Source organism: Dysidea avara, chromosome 10, assembly GCF_963678975.1.
Source record: "Dysidea avara chromosome 10, odDysAvar1.4, whole genome shotgun sequence".
Taxonomy (NCBI): domain Eukaryota; kingdom Metazoa; phylum Porifera; class Demospongiae; order Dictyoceratida; family Dysideidae; genus Dysidea; species Dysidea avara.
The window spans coordinates 28,841,886-28,859,800 of record NC_089281.1 but is presented as its reverse complement, the minus strand read 5'-3'; the positions used below and the strand labels follow the sequence as shown (position 1 = coordinate 28,859,800).

The following is a 17,915-nucleotide window of genomic DNA, read 5'->3' as shown; positions in this document are numbered from 1 at the left end:
TTCCTTTGCTATGTCAAATCCCGAGTAAACCGCGTTGCACTGGGGCCAACGGTGGGGATTTGACACGATAGGTTTGCCCTACTATGGGGTATTTGACATTCGGCTGTGTCAAATCCCCACTATAGCCCCATATATGCCCGAGGGTGGGGGGTAGTGGGGCAATACATTGATAGGTGCATTAGCACTTATGCCCCAGGCGGGCTCTGCTAATTAAACAATATAATAATATAGCTGAACGGAGCAGAGAAAAACCAACACAACACCCAATATATACCGTAGTACAGTGTCGTTAATTACGCCACTGGAAATGCTTCCTACGCATCGCGAAGTATTTTCTAACTGGAATTTTTAGTAGACTAGTTGCAGTGAAGAGTAATATGGAGTTCCGATGTTACTGTTACGTTTTGTTATTGCAAATGGTACTTGCTTTCACGTCTTATCGAACTACCCATGGGCAAGAAGGTATTTCGCATTGTTGTTTGTTTGTGTGTTGTTATTAACAGAAAACTAGTACACCTACTCTTGTAACTCAACACTAAACTTTGTACGTATAAAGAAAGTTGTGAAATCTTTTCGTCTCCAATTGCAAAGCCATTCTTTTCTCCCTTTCATAGGATTCTCAATTGAACCTGTGAACACGACAGCGAAGATTACCTTTCCTGCTCGACTAGATTGCCAACCGACAGATCCAGAGGATGTTATAAGATGGACCGTATCAGGCAGTCTAGCGATTAACGAAGATTCTTGTCCAGGTTGTCAGATTCTTACAAATGGTTCTCTCTATATCTCAAGTGTTCTGTCAAGCCATGCGAACAGATACACGTGTTTCATTCCCGCTGGATCAGATATATTCACCGTTTACTTGACAGTCGCTGGTAAGTTTGCTCTGGAACTTTTATGCTAATTTTCAGCGTCTTTTTCTTCCTAGAATCTCCTAGAATATTGCCAACAAGTTCCAACTTGGAATTCGTGCAGGATGCCACATTGCAGATAAATGTTGACATTAGTGGTGTTCCCCCACCCAACGTGACATGGAGATTCAATGGAGCTGATATTGTGTCAGACCCAAGGATCACTACTGCCAGTACTAGCCTCACAATAACCAATGTACAACACACAGATGCTGGCATGTATAGTGTAACAGCTGAGAATTGTGCAGACATTGAAACAGAAGAATACAACGTTGTGATAAATTGTGAGTATAACTTGTTGGTTGTAAATTGCATTGACTTGTCTGTGTCACTTTTGTAGTTCAACCACTTGTAACATTGATAAGAATTCCTGACAGTGCCACAGTTGGAGTTGGTGCTATTGTAAATTTGACTTGTAACATTGTGAGCTATCCACAATCCAATGTAATTCTTCAACAGAGAAACTCTGAAGGGATTGTAGTACAGAATTATACTCAAATGGGTGTGATGCACACAGTTAATCCTTACCGAGTCATCTCCACCAGCAGATTTCAGTTCAATGATGGTGACATTGCTGGACCTAGCGAGTTTTGCTGTGTTGCTGTAAACAACTTTGGTTCCACAAGAGAGTGTCTCAGCTTTAGAAAAATTGGTAAGAATACTTAGATAAGTGTTTAATTAGTTTCACCAGCTGTTCATTTAGGCAATTTATAGTTGTATGGATTCAAAATTGTGGTTACTATGGTAATTATGATGCTAAGAAGCCAATGTAAGTCTGATTAACACAGTAACCACTTATTAGCCTATAGTGCCATTTTTCCTATGTGTGTCCTGACTGTTTGGCTGGCTAATATAAACTATTCTTGACCTCCTGTGTGTTGTTATTAGCATACCTTGCCTGTGAGCTGGATGTTTTTGAATGGTTGCTTAGCAACATATCGATATTGATAATTAGGGCTAAAACGAATATTCTAAATGAAAGAGAATGAATGTTTGTCAAGAATGAATCGAATATTCTATTATAACACTGAAATGGACATGACTAAAACACGGAACGGACTTGGAAAACGGACTAGCAAACGGACTGAGAATAACTTGCCTGAAAACGTTTTTTGGCCATAGAAATTCACTGTCTAGCTGCTAGAAAGACGCAACAACAACCTGAAACAAACCTCTGAACTGCTCTGAACTCGATGTCGAAGTGTGCTCAAAGCGCACTTTCGTTTCGTATGTGTAAACAAGACAAGACACAAGCTTTAAGCCTGTTAAGACACTATGTTACTTGGTATTCATGGTCTGGTTAATTGCTGCAATTAGTTTGACGGCGGATCTTCAGTTTGACAGGTGGCAGGTAGGACGTTATATTTAATCAGCTGGCAAGGCACTGGCTACTACTAATACAGTCTCTGTTATTTTGTTTGTTTAAACTGTAGCTAACCGACAACTTCGCTGTCACAGGCGCTCACACTGGCAGACTGGCGCTTTGCCAGGGTTTAATCATAGTGGCGGCTCGAGCACACGTGTAGAGGTTTGTTTTAAGGCTGTTACGTGTTATATTCTTTGTAGCAGCGATTTAGTGAGTTTCTATGGCAAAAAAAATGTTTTCAGGGAAGTTCTTTCCAGTCCGTTTGTGAGTCCGTTTTCCCAGTCCGTTCCGTGTTTTAGTCATGTCCCACTGAAATACAGTGTATAATTATGTGCTATTTCTGATTATTTGTATGCCAAACATCATTAAAATTTGATATCTTAACTTCAGTAGGTGCATGGCTTTTGAAAGAAGTATAAGTGTCTGATGATGTAGCTAGCTACTAGAGGTGTACCAATAAGGATTTTTCAGTTGTACTGAAATCCAATTATTCTGTACCTAAAAGAGCTGATACTGATTATACCGATCTGATTATTGTATATTCTGTGAAATAAAACTACAGTAGCTACTGCATGATGTATTATTCTAATGATTCTTTAGCATTGAGAAAACAGAAGTGATGCAACTTTTGCTACACACACACACACAACACACACAACAACACACACAACAACACACACAACAACACACACACAACACACAACACACACACACAACACACACATATATATACACCGTATAGTGGGTTTTTATTGCGAGGACTTTAATATTGCATTTTGGGCACTTCGCAATATTAAAATTCGTGCATATTTATTTATCATGTGGAATTAATTTTGTTTATCGTGGAATTCATTTAATTCATTCATTTTGTTTATCGTGGTTTTTAGTGCCTGTAAAATTGTTGTGTTGGAACAAACCAGGTGCTCGTTATGTACATATTCTTCACCAAACATTGCTGAACAAGGCTGCCCTACCCATTTCCTGGCGAACTTCAGACGCCTGCATCAATTCATCGTGGATACAAGCATAGGTACAAAGAAACATAGGTACAAAGAACCACAGCTAACATGACAAAATTTCATTGCTTTCTATCTCCTATACTAACACTTATTATGAGTAATAAATTTGCCGAGGAATTTAATGTTGCGAATTTGTCACCTCGCGAAATTAAGTGTCGCATGATTTAATTTTCGCAGGAAAACCCGCTATACCGGTATAGCACAACTATATCTGGTTACCTATGGTGGTGTGGCCTCTATTACACAACCCAGATGATTAGGCACCACAAATATTTTAATACGTGCTCCCTTGTCCGAATTATTCCGTGTTTTGATTAGTTACCAAGATGGCTGTTATACACAGATTATCAATTTATAGTTTTCCTGTGGTGCAGTTCTTATCTTAAAGTGTAACAGCTACTGTTCTGGGTAAGAATATTTTAACATTAATAACAACACTTACATATGCGGTTATATGGCTTCTCGTATCTTAACGTTTTACAGAATTGCATAGAGAGGCTTTCTATTTGTTTGTAGTGATTGAAAAGACTTTTCATTGCTGGTACTCATTTTGTCATGCAAACTACTTGTCTCACTGAGCGTTTGTAGAGACTGATAAAGATTCCTCATTACTAGTGTCCACCATCCTTACTAGCAACTTCGATGTTTCAAATTGCAAAATTGTCTCGAACAAATTCAAATATTCGGTATATTCATTTTAGCCCTATTGATAATGACCTTAATTGTGTTTGTTTGCTTATGCAAGCATTTTCACATTCACATGTTCTTTCCTGTTAATTCAAGTGTGTGTGTTCCTTTTCAGGAACACCAGAACCTCCAGTGTTACAGGCTTCACCACTCGGTCCAACTTCAATAGCAGTGACATGGAATATGTTATCATCAGTCACGTATCAGTTACGTTATCGTATGCAAGGAGGTAATATCTGGATACCTGTCAGTGATAACATCCCAAGTGATGAGACTGCACGGACATTGACTGAACTAACTGCAAATAGTGTTTATGAAATTGAGATAAGGGCAACCACCATTGAAGGAAATCTGCCAAGCCCTCCAAATAGTACCTTAGCGATGACAAGTGAGTTAAATATTAGTACATGTTATATTATAAGGGACTTTTAGGGATGGTTAATGTTCTTTGCTTTATATGGCTATATTAAAGGAATATTTTATTACATTTGTCACCATTAGACTATTAGCCTCACATAGAAGTGACCCATATATATCAAGCATTTATTGGTATGTGCCTTCCCTCCAACACTAATTTGTTGTCTAGACAACCAATTTAAGTACACCAGGTGACAATACCTTTGAATACACTAGCACAACTTGAGTGTCACTAATGTACAACCTTTCTGTGTGGTATGGGCCCTAAATAACTTGCAGGAGTAATCACTTACTAATCATTGTTAATTCTTCAGTTAGAAATCTGGTTAAATCGTTGATTTTTGTTTGTAAAGGAACTAGGGTGGTTAATTCAATTGTTATTTTTGACTAAATGGCCATGCATTCCTTACTGCCAATGGCCAATGGCCTAAGCAGGATTTCCTAACTTGGTAGGGAATGAATTAGGAGTAACCATTGCTAATAGTGTGAGATCATATGCTAAAACTTCACCAGTAATTGTTGCTGTTTTGTTAGTGTTAGCATGGGACAGATTACCTTATGAGAAGCAGGATGTCCTAATTTTGTTTGCCAGGATGGGATGAAATTGGTCAGAGAGAATGTCTTCTCCCATTGTTTGGGACTGTCATAGCTGTAAACATTTTAAGTGTAACATTTCTTCAGTTCAATTGTGCCAGTAATCAGTATGTCAAAGTGTTCAATAACTATTGACCATACCCCTGGTGTGAATTGTTGTAATCTTTTCAGTAATGTCTACAATTCTTCCCTTGTTGGCAAACTACTCCGTAGTTGATCATACAATGTGAATTTCATTAGTTGTGGAGTTGAGTATCATTTGATTGGTGTTATCAAGCAGTTTAATTCACCCTTAGGCTGTTATTCAATATTGGCTAGGTGACATGCCATTATATTGGGTCATAGTTTCTGTGTTTGGTCTGTAGCTTCCACCTTTAAATGGTATACATGTGCGCACACACACACACACACACACACACACACACACACACACACACACACACACACACACACACACACACACACACACAAACACACACACACACACACACTCGACTACCTTGCAAGCACAGTCATGCCTACTTAGTACTACGAACTAGTGCAGACAAATTGCGCACGCCACATAATATAATAACACAATGAATCTGTCTGTGTGTTCAGGGTCTTGGTGTACTAAGGTGGTATAATATAGCCCTGTTGCTTAAGTTGTCACTGCTGTTATTTTGAACGTGTGTGCATGTGCATATACTGAGTGCACTATTAATCACTAAGTAAAACTGTTTCTGCTTGACAGATATACTCTTTAAACTACCACAAAATGGCTATAATGAGATAACAAATGTGACTCTGTAAAAACCTGCACAGTTCATACCAATGACCATTTCTAGTAAAGTGCACTGAAAATCAATATGTGGAATGTGTGCTTCAATTCAAAGAAGAAGAAAACACCAAACGTGCAAGTGAAGCAAATCAACATAATTTTGTTTTCTCCTAGTTTTGTACTTGCAAGTTTTTGCAACAAGTTTATGCTCCTTTCAGTTTGGTTGCTCTCCAAATCAATTTCTTTGTTTCTCCTATTTTATTTATTTATTTTTATTTATTAATGCTTTACAGCACAAGTGCTGAAGGTCTGTAGGACACCTGGCCCTACAGCCCGCCCAAAGACCTCAGCTACTTAGACTTTAACTACTTAAGGTGTGTTTGAAAAGTTGGAGAAAGGAGAAAAAAAATCCATGACTATTGTTAGTGTTATGATTCACACTCACTGTAACAGATTAGATAATGTCAAGGATATGATGTGAACTATGCAGTGCCTTGCTGAAGCAGTTACAAATTCTCAGGAGTGGTGCAAGTACTGTAACACACATTGAGGCTGTTCATTTCAATGTTCGTGTGTCCTCCATGTTAAACATTCTTAAGTATGCAGTGATTGATGAAATATCTTTAATATAATGTGGAACGCTATTATACAAATTATCATCTGCCAACCTGTATTATAACACTATGTTCAGCTGTCACTTCACAGTGTATTAATTCAAGGCCAAGACAACTTGAAGACCAAATGGTATTTGTTAACCAGCACATGTTGCTGTCAGACCTTCAGTGCTGGTCACTGTAAAGCACTAATAATAATAAATAAAATAAAAACAAGACCAAGTCAGAAAACACTGACATGCTCCATTGTAAATAGAATCTTTCATGTCTGATAAGATTATACCTTTCTGTTTGGTGTGGTTCCTTTGTAGCTAGTTGACTGGCTCTGTTTTGGTAGATGGTTTAGGTGGAGTTTGTTTTGCCATAACTCTTTGAAGTGTCTGCTCAGTAGACTGTGAGGCTACATGTGGCACTGCCAATGTGTGCATGTCATAAACCTGCAAATACAACATTCCCCCAAGCAATGTGTGCTTAACTATATCATCTCCATTGTCTGAAGAGCATCTCCATGCAAATGACATTGTCATAATGGTACATGGTGACAGTGATATTTACAAAACGTTTTGCTGAATTCACAACAAGTAATACATGGCTTACTTCTTAGCTAGGAAAGCTTCATATTGTACTGGGAGTGAAGATTTGTGAGGCCCTAAATTTACAATTCACTCACTGGAATACTTGCAACTGATGCTGAAGTGTTGTCATTGAGTATTTAAAGATTTATTTGATGCTACTGATGTAACATGCCAACTATTCTCTACACTTGACAGTGGTGGTGCAAGAAGGCCAGTCTTTACTGGTACCATGCAGTCTTGTGATCTTCTAAGTTTTTGCTTATAACTGTCCAATAAAATTGTAGTAGTAGTAGTGGTAGTAGTAGTAACCTAATTGAGGTACTTAGTAACTGATTCGATAAACATTCCAAGTATGAGCCATTCCACTGGCTATCATTTATGTCACTGCCTGCCTGTCTGCTGTAGTGATAACTTTAGCCCACCCCAATGTCTAAATATGTGTGAGAATTAGGTGCCAACTATAACTCCAGCTACTGGTGCCATTCTTGTCTTGTTCTGTGTAATTGTGGGCAGTTTACTGACATCCATTATTATTGTTCCTGCCCATATTAAGGTGATGTTATTGTAGACAACATGTTTTGACTGTGAGAATTTGTGTAGTGGCGTTGACCTTAGACTAACAGCCTGTTTATGCTACAAGATCACTATGGATGAGTTAGTTTTCAGTGTGACCCAGATCAATTGTTGAGCAGTGTTTGGGCCCAACCCAATCAGCAAAAAACTTAAACCCACAGTCATAATTTCATTGAAGTAGAGATTGTTAATGGAGTTAAAGGGATTTCTGCTGTCTATTATCATCAGGTTATTAGGCATGATTAAGTCTTAAAAGTGTTGATGACAACCTTTCAATTCCTTAGAGTTGGTTAACTATTTGTTCGTTCTTATGTTGTTCTTGAGGCCGTATTTCCGTATGGTCGTCTAAATACTTTGCTGTTGCTTTATTTCATCATTACAATTGCCACTTTAGCTGTAGTTCTCCGTATCTTTATTCCATTGACTAAAACCAAATTGAATTGCTGGGTCGCAACTGTTTATACTGGTAAGTGGAGCAAACTAGATTGAACCAGACCCACATCCCTAGCAGATCCATTTCAGAGCAGTTCGATATGGTATCTGTTTATATACTAACCTGGAAATCGCTTTAAATCGAGATAATTCAAACTAGATGGCAAGTGTAAACAGGCTGTAAGGTAGAATATCCTGTACTACTGTTGTGCACTCAATAGAATAATAGCTCAATAAACAAGTACAATATTTTGATGGGGACTAACTGTATTACAACATGCTTGACAGTATCACAACAATGAATACTGTATGATCTCATGACCTTAATGGTGTTGTGTGGGAGGAGGAAGTTAGAGAAAAGGTGCTGTGATGTAAGTTAACATCATGTTTCAACGAAATAATAATATTAGTATGGAACTTAGTAAATATTTTTAGGAATCTAGTTTTGTGGTTGTTATTGCTTCATAGTGTTTGAAATCATCTGTGTGCACCATTGGGGGTTAACAGTTTCTTGTAACTCTTCTAATGTGCTGCTATTGTGGCTTCACACCCCATTGTAACTTGTATGCATAGAAAATAATGGAATGTGTGTAAACAAACAGCTGTGGGGTGTGTATGTATTATGCTAACTGTGGGGTGTGTTGTGATTTTATTATGGTAAAGTCTGTTAATGTGGACACCCATAAGAGTGTGTATCATTAACACCTGGAAATCAGGACACTTGGTTGATGTTAACTGTATTTCAACACTATCTTGGCCAAGGTCAATAACTTTTGTGTTTACAAAATGTTTCAGGCTTGGATTAAACTTTCTCTAACCTTGTGCTCTTATTCTCAAATTGAGGGATGCTTGCTTGTGTACCAGCAAATTTAATGGGACTTTCTTTAAAGTCCTTATTCGTTATGTGTCCTGATTTCAGGGTTCTAAATGTGTGTACACTAATGCAAATGAAACCATCCTGATTAGGTGTCCGTTCCAGTGTAGGTACTCAGATTAGAGAGGTCACTGTTGTATTTGTTGTGCTATAGATAGACAGCTATTGATAGTAGTTTAAATGGCATGTTATATTCTTTAGCACCTGCTAAGATTCAAGGTCTCATGCTTGACTCAATATCCATGGCAGGGTCATTCAACCTGACATGGCAGGTATGACAATGTGCTTTTACAGCATGTTAATGTGTATCACTGGTTATTGTTATCATGTAGGCTCCAACGGGTGGTCCGCCATTAAACGAGTACATCATACACATCATGGCTATGGGGATTACATCAAATAGAACTTTATCTGGTGCCAGTACAACATGGAGATTTACTGACCCAATGTCAAATACTGTTTACCAGTTCACTATACAAGCAATAAATGACGGAGGAGCTGGCCCCAAGTCAGATGCTATAATGGGTTTCTTTTGTGATGGTAAGACTGACCGTCATCTCAACTATCTGTTATTATGGTGCATTGTGTATTACAGTTCCCACCATAACCAGCGTTGACCCTATTGTGGAAGGAAGTTCTTTCTTAAATATATCATGGACAGTTAATAATCCACTCAGACTAGAGGCTAATGGAACTATATTTAAGGTGAAAGAGACGACAGGAAACTCTAGGGAGGTGTTCACTTCAGACCTGGTACCTTCTGGTAGTTCTCATCAGTGCTTTAGTGATTTACAACCAGACACACTTTATACCATTGAAATAGTTGCAGTCTATGCCTGTGATAACACTTTGTTTACAAGAGATGTCCGTACAGCAGTCGGCTTAGTCAATGATGTCTCCTCAACAGATGGATGCTTGGTGTACCGCCCTATTTCAAGTATGTATCATTGATTGGGTAAAAACTTTTTGGTTTTATATTTCAATTTCTGATATATGTAGTAATGGGCATTTATGGTGTCCAGTGGTTCCTACTGTCCATTAACTAAAAATGGTGGTAGTTGTCATGATTTAGTGAATCTTATTAACATGCTTGTTACCAAATGGTGTGTGTGATTTGGATGTTGTGTCCTTATTTTAACTATCTGTTGTGCTAGCTAGGAAATGTGTCAGACACTTGTGTGGCATGCCATTTAAGGAAGTATCAGGTATTTTAAAAGTTTGCTCGATTGGTTGTGACTGGGTTAGTTATGTTTGTAACACTATGACTGGGACAAACATTGATTTTTGGCAATTTTGTATCGTCAGCAGTCAAATTATTTTATTTGCCTGCTATAACTGTGAAGATATCTCTGTGTCTTATATGACAATGGCCCATGTGTGAAATCACTTATGGCCATTTTCAATTCAATTTATTCTTCACCCTCTACCCATGCAGGCATATGTGAGTAGGTGGTCCATTGTTTATTTCAATAAAATGTCAGTCAGTATTTGTCTAGGCACAACCACATTGGACTGCACTAAAGCTTACTTTAGGTTATGCAATTCAGTTTTATCAAGTTGTGTAAATGATTCTTGACAAGTTACATTAACATTTTTGCAAAGATTATTTTCATTGAGTATAATGTAGTATTTGAACATGGTAGTGAACTGGGAAACATGAAAGTCCAACTTGGTGAATGTCATACATCAAGCTGAAATACTCAAATTTCATTGGCTACTTACAGGTATCTAAATCCTGTAGATCCCTTGTTCATGTCTCAATAGATCCCTGTCTCTGGGATTCGTATTGTCGTCTACAACAGTTGTCTGGCTTCCATGTAGTACATCACTATGGACAATGTTCTCATCTGTAGTCAGACCATCAACATCAGTATGGTCAGTATCCACATTATCCTTGTCCAAGTTAGTATTCTGCTCATAAGCTGACTGATCACCATGACTGGTAGTCTGTCCTCTGGTATCTTGTTGATCATCACCATCACCTCCATTTGATTCATCAACTCATTTATCAATCCATTTTGGAGGACGGCCTGGGGTATTGCGATTCCCACCACACCATTAGTTTCCTGCAGGAAAGACTGGTGGGCACCTGGTCACACGCTATAGATGAACTCTAATTTTATCCTTTGGTGAGTCACCATAAATACGTTTTGCAATGACTCCAGTATCTTCCACTCCGGTAATTCGAAAAGGACCATACCATGGCCTTGATAGTTTACGATTAACTCCGGTCTCCTGTAGTGGATGTTTAATCAGTATCCACTCACCAATTTTATACTGGCTTGGTTGAGCTCTTTTATCATACTGGGTCTTATACTTCACTTGAGCCTTCTGTATAGATTCTGCAGCACACTGCTTAGCGGAAGATAAGACTTTGATCAGTTCTTCTCTGTAATCATTTACTACTTTGGAGTTAATGGTAAGAAGGCAGCCTCCATTGGTTGCCTACATTCCATGCCAAGTAAGAGGAAGGAAGGTTTCTCGTGTGTGGAATCATGAGGAGTATCCTATAAGCCCACAGTACTCCATGTAAATACCTGTCCCATTGCAGTCCATAGATGGCTGCCTGCTTCCTCAACATTGTTTTCAGGGTTCGGTTAAATCTTTCAGTCAACCCATTACACTGTGGGTGGTAAGCAGTTGTGTTGAGTTTTTCAATCCCCAGCAGACTGCAAATGTCTTTCATCAAAAATGATAATAAATTTGTCCCTCTGTCACACAGCAGTGCCTCTGGCACACCAAACATTGGTATAAGCTCTTCGACCAGGATCTTCACAATTCTTACTGTCTTTTGATCAGGCATAGGGTAAACCATTGGCCATTTAGTCAGAAAGTCTTGTAACACTAATACATGTTTGTTTCCATCCTTAGTCTTGAGCAAATCCATGATGTCAATTCCCACTATCTGGAATAGGTATTGGTTCCAGGGGGGCTTTACTATTGTACCAGCTCCTGAAGCAAAAACACTGTGGGCAACTCTTACAGTATTTACTCACATCTGTATATATGCCATCCCACCACCTAAGTTATACACTTGATTGTTAGAAAAATGACCTGCCCAGGGTCCACCATGCACACTACCAATAACCTTTTCCTTCAGGTGACTAGGTATACTGCCCGTTTCCTTGACTGCCTCTTAGGATTAATGTAGTGTAACACACCTCCCTCTATCCCAAATAGACTTGCTTGGGAGATCACTCTACGTGCATGTCGGTCATCTGTTGGTAAAATTCCAGTTGTAAGGTAAGTAAAAATTGTAGCCACCTTCTTGTTTCTGTGAAAGTATTGCTCCTAAACCCAAACAGCTAGCATCTGTCTCCAAGATAAATTCAGATTTCAGGTTGGGGTAGCTAAGACAGGTGCCATAGTCAGTTTCTCCTTTAAAAAGTCGCGTTTCGATTTGCTAGCTTCTGCTCTTAACTGCTCTTCCAATTTCTTCACATTAACACTGTCCACAGTTCTCATCTGCAGTTCCGAAAGTCGTTGCTGAAATTGTTCATTAGCAAACTTCATCTGTTCCAGTTGTTCAGTGCATTGGTGCAGCAATGCAGACTGCTTGTTTAACCTCGACTCAAGTCGCTCATTCTCTAGGCGTGACTCGCGCAGTGCGCTACATAAACTTTCTACTTCATTCGAGGCCTCGTTACCGGTAACGTTCTGACTCAATATTAAATCATTATTAAAATCATTACCCACATGATCATCAACAATATCTCTCACGTGTAAGTGTGACGTACATTTACTGCTCACGTGCTCTGTAGAGACAATTACTCCCTCACCGTCAACAGGAAGATTCGTTCATCGTCCCAAACTACCACTTAGATGTTCCAAGGCTCCCGCTCCAACTCCAAGAGCCTCCCTTCTATCAACTTCCACGTCTCTTCTGTCAACGCACCAGTTGGCAACTCCACTGCCAGTTTCTTCGCCACCGCCTGCAACTGGCCGAAGACTAGTCGCTTCGAATTTAGGGGGTAAGTCCTTCCCTCTGGAAATTCCTCCTCCACAAGTAGCTCCTCCGCCGAGTTTGCTTCACTGCTTTCCTCCCAGTCGCTGTTCCCTTTGTCAAGCCACTCCATGTAGGTCAAACGTCGAGGCAAACGTTGTCCAACACTCCAGTATAATCTTTAGTTCCTCTAATATCTTGGTAGGACCTCCAAATGTAAATAGGAGTGCCTTCGAGTTACCAGTAAATTCTATAACAGCCACTCTTTTAATAACTAAAATGGTAACTAAGTACAATACGCGTGCATACACAAGATACAATATGGTTGGTTAGAATATAATATGAATATTGTTAGTTAACAGAGGCTCCATTACATCAGAGAATATATTGCATGAGGGGGAGCACACATTTTTACATTGTACTTTATTATGCAGCATTATTCATATTTTATTAGTTGATCCTCCAACTGCTGAAACAGAATCTGACAACAACTTGGAAGGATGGCAGATAGCATTGATCATTGTAATACCACTGGTTGCCGTGGTGATCATATTAAGCATCGGCATCTATTGTGCCTGTAGGCGGAAAAGTCATAACTCAGAGTTAGAGATGGGAACCATAACGAATATGAAGAATAAGGATTATACACAAGTACACCACAACCAGTAAGTGAAGTGTGTGTATATGTGTACACACATTGATGTAGTGTGTGCAATAGTATGTCTTGATCACTGTGTGCTAATTTTGTTGCTCTCATTGTGTAGTGCACGGAACAACTCATCGAGTAGTGTCACAGGTACTAGCTACAGATCAGGAAGCATCACACCCCTCACACGACCAGAAGTAATTTGGTAAGCATCACCTTGACTGTGTGTAGCTTCTGATTGTTGTGCTACATGTCAATATCCATTTTAAAATAGTAACCTCATTTTCCACGTTCCTCTGTTGATATGCTACAATATGTGACCAGATCTGCAAGAATCCCACATGTTCTAATTTTATAGTAAAATGCAGTAAACACAATGGGTAAAATGTTACACAAAAAAAAATCCATAAGTGGTTTAAGTGTTTGTTTCACAATGAAGGAAGGTACTAATGGCAAAACCCTTGGTAGCATAGCAAGAATAGTTCAAAATCTTTGTTTTGTATCAGTACTCCCAAGGAGATGGAAGATATGAGCATTAGCCTACCTTGTTGAACAAGTGGTTCACTATCGTGTTTTTCTCACATTCTTACCTTCACTGATAGGAAGGGCCTAGAAGACAAAACATACCCAGCGATGGATTTGCCTGTTGCATTTCAGTAAAGGACTGCTTTCGCAAGTTATGACCGTTTAATTAAGCGCCTGTAGTAGTATTTTTTGTGTGTTGTCACTGTACTAGTGTAGCAATTTTTACTATTCGAATAGTTCTGAACAAAACAACTGAATATTCGATTATTCTTTAAGCGTATACTTCTATTGAATAAGTACTGGAACCATTTGTTAGGGAGCAAGGTAAAGCCTAAAGTACTAATAATTATTCGAATAGTATGTTAACGAATCGAATAGTGTCATACCGACCGAATAGTCAAATAACCGAATAGTCATTTCAGCACTACACTGTAGAAATCCATTTTCTGTTTTTCTAGCATCGAAAGTTCTTGACTTCTAGGGCTGAGACTCAAGTTGACTGGCCATGATATATAATAAAATGGAATTCAAAACATGCTCTCTAACATGAAGGATTCTTGCAGATCTGGTCAGCTGATACATTAATAATTGTCTTCATATAGACCTATTGTATACTCTGGTAAAAACAATGGGTTTGTTGTGTCTGGATAAGCACGTTGGCTTCTGTTTAAGGGAATATACAGTGTAATAGTAGTGTAGTACATTCCTTAGTGAGGCCATCAGTTATTACTGGACTAATATATCACTACTGGTTATTGGATATCCTTGCCTTTTATGAAGTTGTTTGTGGTACTTTGTTGGGTTGTGACTAGAGCTGCACGGTATGGCGATACTTATCGGTAGAGGCGATATCACCCTTGCACGATGTCAAGTTGTAAGCATGGCGATAATTATCGTACGTAATTAAAAACTGATCATGATCACGTGTTCTGAAAACAAAGGAAACATGGCGGATGAATCTTCGCCCCTGCAGTCCGAGTCGTCTTCTACTAACCCTTCTACTGACCCACCCGGAACAGTAGAAGGGTTAGTCAGTAAGCGAAATACAAAGGCGTTCATATGGAAATACTTTGGTTTCTTACCTGATGGAAATGGAAGACCTCGTGGCAACCCGAAGTGCCGCCTTTGTGGAGCAGAAGTATTAGTAACACAAGTAATTTGTACAGCCACTTATGCTATAAGCATCCAGACGAGCACAGTATCGTGCAAGCTGCTACTGGCACTAAGGGGAAGAAGACAGACGACGACAGTGGTAGGCAGCCATCGCTTGAAACAACATGGGACAAGACGAAGATGTTATCAGCAAAGTCACAAGAATACAGAAGGCTCACGAAGTCTGTGACATTTTGTTTGGCTCGAGATATGTTACCTATTTCTGCTGTGGACAAGGTGGGATTTCGTGAAATACTCCGTACTTTCAATCCCAGGTATAAACTTCTATGCCGAAACCATTTCACAAATATTGCCATTCCTGAATTAGTAGCAGAGACTCGAAGCAGTATTGAGAGCCAAATTACTGATGGTAACATTTATCATTTTGCTGCCACCACTGACATGTGGACATCAGCAGCTGGAGATCCTTACATCACCTTAACATGTCATGCCATCAGCCAACAATGGGAACTCAAGTCCTACTGCTTACAGACCCACTATCTATCCCAAGGCCATACGGCAGTTAACATTAAGGATGTTCTGTTGGAAACTCTGCACGAATGGAATCTGGAGCCAGATAAATTAGTTGGGATTACCACTGGCAGTGGATCTAATGTAAAACTAGCTTGTGAGCTTTTAGGATGGGTAAGGCTTAGCTGTTTTGGACATAATTTGAATTTAGCAGTGAGAAAAGGACTAAATGATACCAGAATACAGCATGCTTTAAGGGTTTGTCGAGCATTAGTGGCCAGCTTCTCAAGGAGCTGGAAGAAACAAAGGGATTTGGTTGAAGCTCAAGAGCAGAAGAGTTTGCCCATTCATAAGTTGATGTTGTGACACGCTGGGGATCTTGTTATGACATGGTAGAGCATGTGTTGGAGCAATTAGAAGCTATCAGGATGGTGCTGTGTGATGACCGCAACTCATCCCATCTAATACCATCATGGCAAGATTGTGACATGTTGGAATCAATTGCTGCTGCGTTAAAGCCATTGAAAGCGATGACAGATGCTTTGTCTGGTGAGCAGTGTGTCACTATTTCTGCGGTAATACCATTGTTGAGCCACATCTATAGTACAATGGAACATGAGGTAGATAATACAGAAATGACTGATGAAATCAAAGAACGTATTATGGAGGATTTGAAGACAAGGTACATGGATCCAGATATGAGACAACTGCTTGAACTTGCGTCATTTTTGGACCCTCGTTTCAAACTTGCACATGTCACTTACAAGGATGGTATACTAAAGGAGATAGAAAAACAGATGATGATGGAGATTAACACTGAAACACTCACCTCTGCTCAAGCTAGTGTCTCACCCCAGTCAACTGCAAGTAGATCATGTGATACTGGCCCTAGCTCATCTCTCAGTTCTGCCACTGCACTAGCACCTCCTCCTAGTAAGAAAGTGAAAGGACTAAGTAAAATACTAAGTAACTGTTTTGGCAATGCTGAGGTACAGGTAACCCCTCAACAAAGAGTTGAACAGGAAATTGCTCAGTATCTAACCCATCCCCAGCTCAGCATGGAAGATGAGCCTCTTCCATGGTGGAAGTCTGAGTGTGTTCGGTATCCAGTGCTTGCTAAGGTAGCAAAAAAGTTTTGTGCATGTGTGCTACCAGCGTGCCCTCAGAACATGTCTTTAGTTGTGGTGGAAATATTGTCTGTGACAGTAGAACCTGTCTTAAACCTCACAGAGTAGATAGTTTGGTGTTTTTGGCACAAAACCTAAAGTGAACTACATTGTAACTGAACTTGTTAGTTGTTATTTACTAGTCATGTCTTGTTATACCTTATACTGCTTTTACTTTGTACCTAGTATTGTAGCTGTTTTTATCATGTCACTATATCATGTCACAGGTACATTAACTCATTGTTGGTTCAAAATTAGACACTAATATTTTTCATATAATATTGTGATATTTAGTAATATCGTGATATATGGTTGATGATATATCGCCCATGAAAAATTTCAATATGGTGCAGCTCTAGTTGTGACTCACATCACATCATACACCATGTGGCGAACAGTTGCTTGGATAGTATGACCACAAAGCACTACCTTCCCTTTCTATCTGAATAAATAATAGTTATATGAGTACAATGTGGAGTGTATGAAATTTATAAACCCAAAGTATCAAATCAGCAGAGTGAGAGTGCTACTAAGTCTGAGGGTTTATAAATTCCATAGACTCCACATTGTGCCTTTAGACTCTATTTTAGATCAAATTACTTACCAGTTTCTGCTGTGGGTGGCTGTATCTTTCATGATAATACTAGTGCTGTGGCAACCATACATGCTCACATGACACAATTAGCACCCCATTACATCACCGTATGTTATGAATGTGTACTCATTGGATAAACCTAGATTTGAGCATATGTTATATTGTGCCTGAAGGCATGGAGTAGATTAGAAAACAAGGTGGAATATATGAGATTTATTACTCACACCAAAAGTCTAGATAATGTTATTTACTCATTGCTTTCCTCTCAACAGCCATACAGCTCAAATAACAGATCGCCCACATGGAACCAGCCAGTTGACATGACTAGATTACAGGAGCAGACAACAGGGACCTCAGTATAATAATTTCATCGTTCATACAAATAGGAGAGTATATACAAACTAATGCAATAAGAACTCTTTTAAATATAATATAATTGTTCACTTATAACTTAATTGGTATAACTGTGTGTTGTGTGTAAAAGTGTTTTGTTATTTTTGTAAGCAATGTCTGTTCGTATTTCTGTAATATCTTCAATGTGTGTTTGTGTTTTATCCCAAAACTGTTGAATTTATTTAGAATTTTCCTCAAAGTG

General features: G+C 39.0%; 1 protein-coding gene across 1 annotated transcript; it reads left to right on the top strand.

Annotated features, from left to right (window-relative positions):
- The first annotated feature begins 219 nt into the window (after positions 1-219).
- Positions 220-17,901, top strand: LOC136237255 (roundabout homolog 3-like). The gene is made up of 11 exons (XM_066027593.1): positions 220-462; positions 615-875; positions 929-1,195; positions 1,252-1,563; positions 4,099-4,371; positions 9,024-9,094; positions 9,155-9,362; positions 9,418-9,759; positions 13,220-13,430; positions 13,530-13,616; positions 17,593-17,901. Exons 1-11 carry the CDS (start codon positions 378-380, stop codon positions 17,642-17,644), a joined length of 2,169 nt encoding a protein of 722 aa, XP_065883665.1. The 5' UTR covers positions 220-377; the 3' UTR covers positions 17,645-17,901.
- Positions 17,902-17,915: the final 14 nt, after the last annotated feature.

What these genes read in the sequence shown, in the direction of transcription:
- LOC136237255 (XM_066027593.1), top strand. Translation starts at nt 378, where the DNA reads ATGGAGTTCCGATGTTACTGTTACGTTTTGTTATTGCAAATGGTACTT. An exon ending in TCTCAGCTTTAGAAAAATTG is followed by an intron (nt 1,564 to 4,098) that starts GTAAGAATACTT and finishes GTTCCTTTTCAG; the next exon opens with GAACACCAGAACCTCCAGTG. An exon ending in CATTCAACCTGACATGGCAG is followed by an intron (nt 9,095 to 9,154) that starts GTATGACAATGT and finishes GTTATCATGTAG; the next exon opens with GCTCCAACGGGTGGTCCGCC.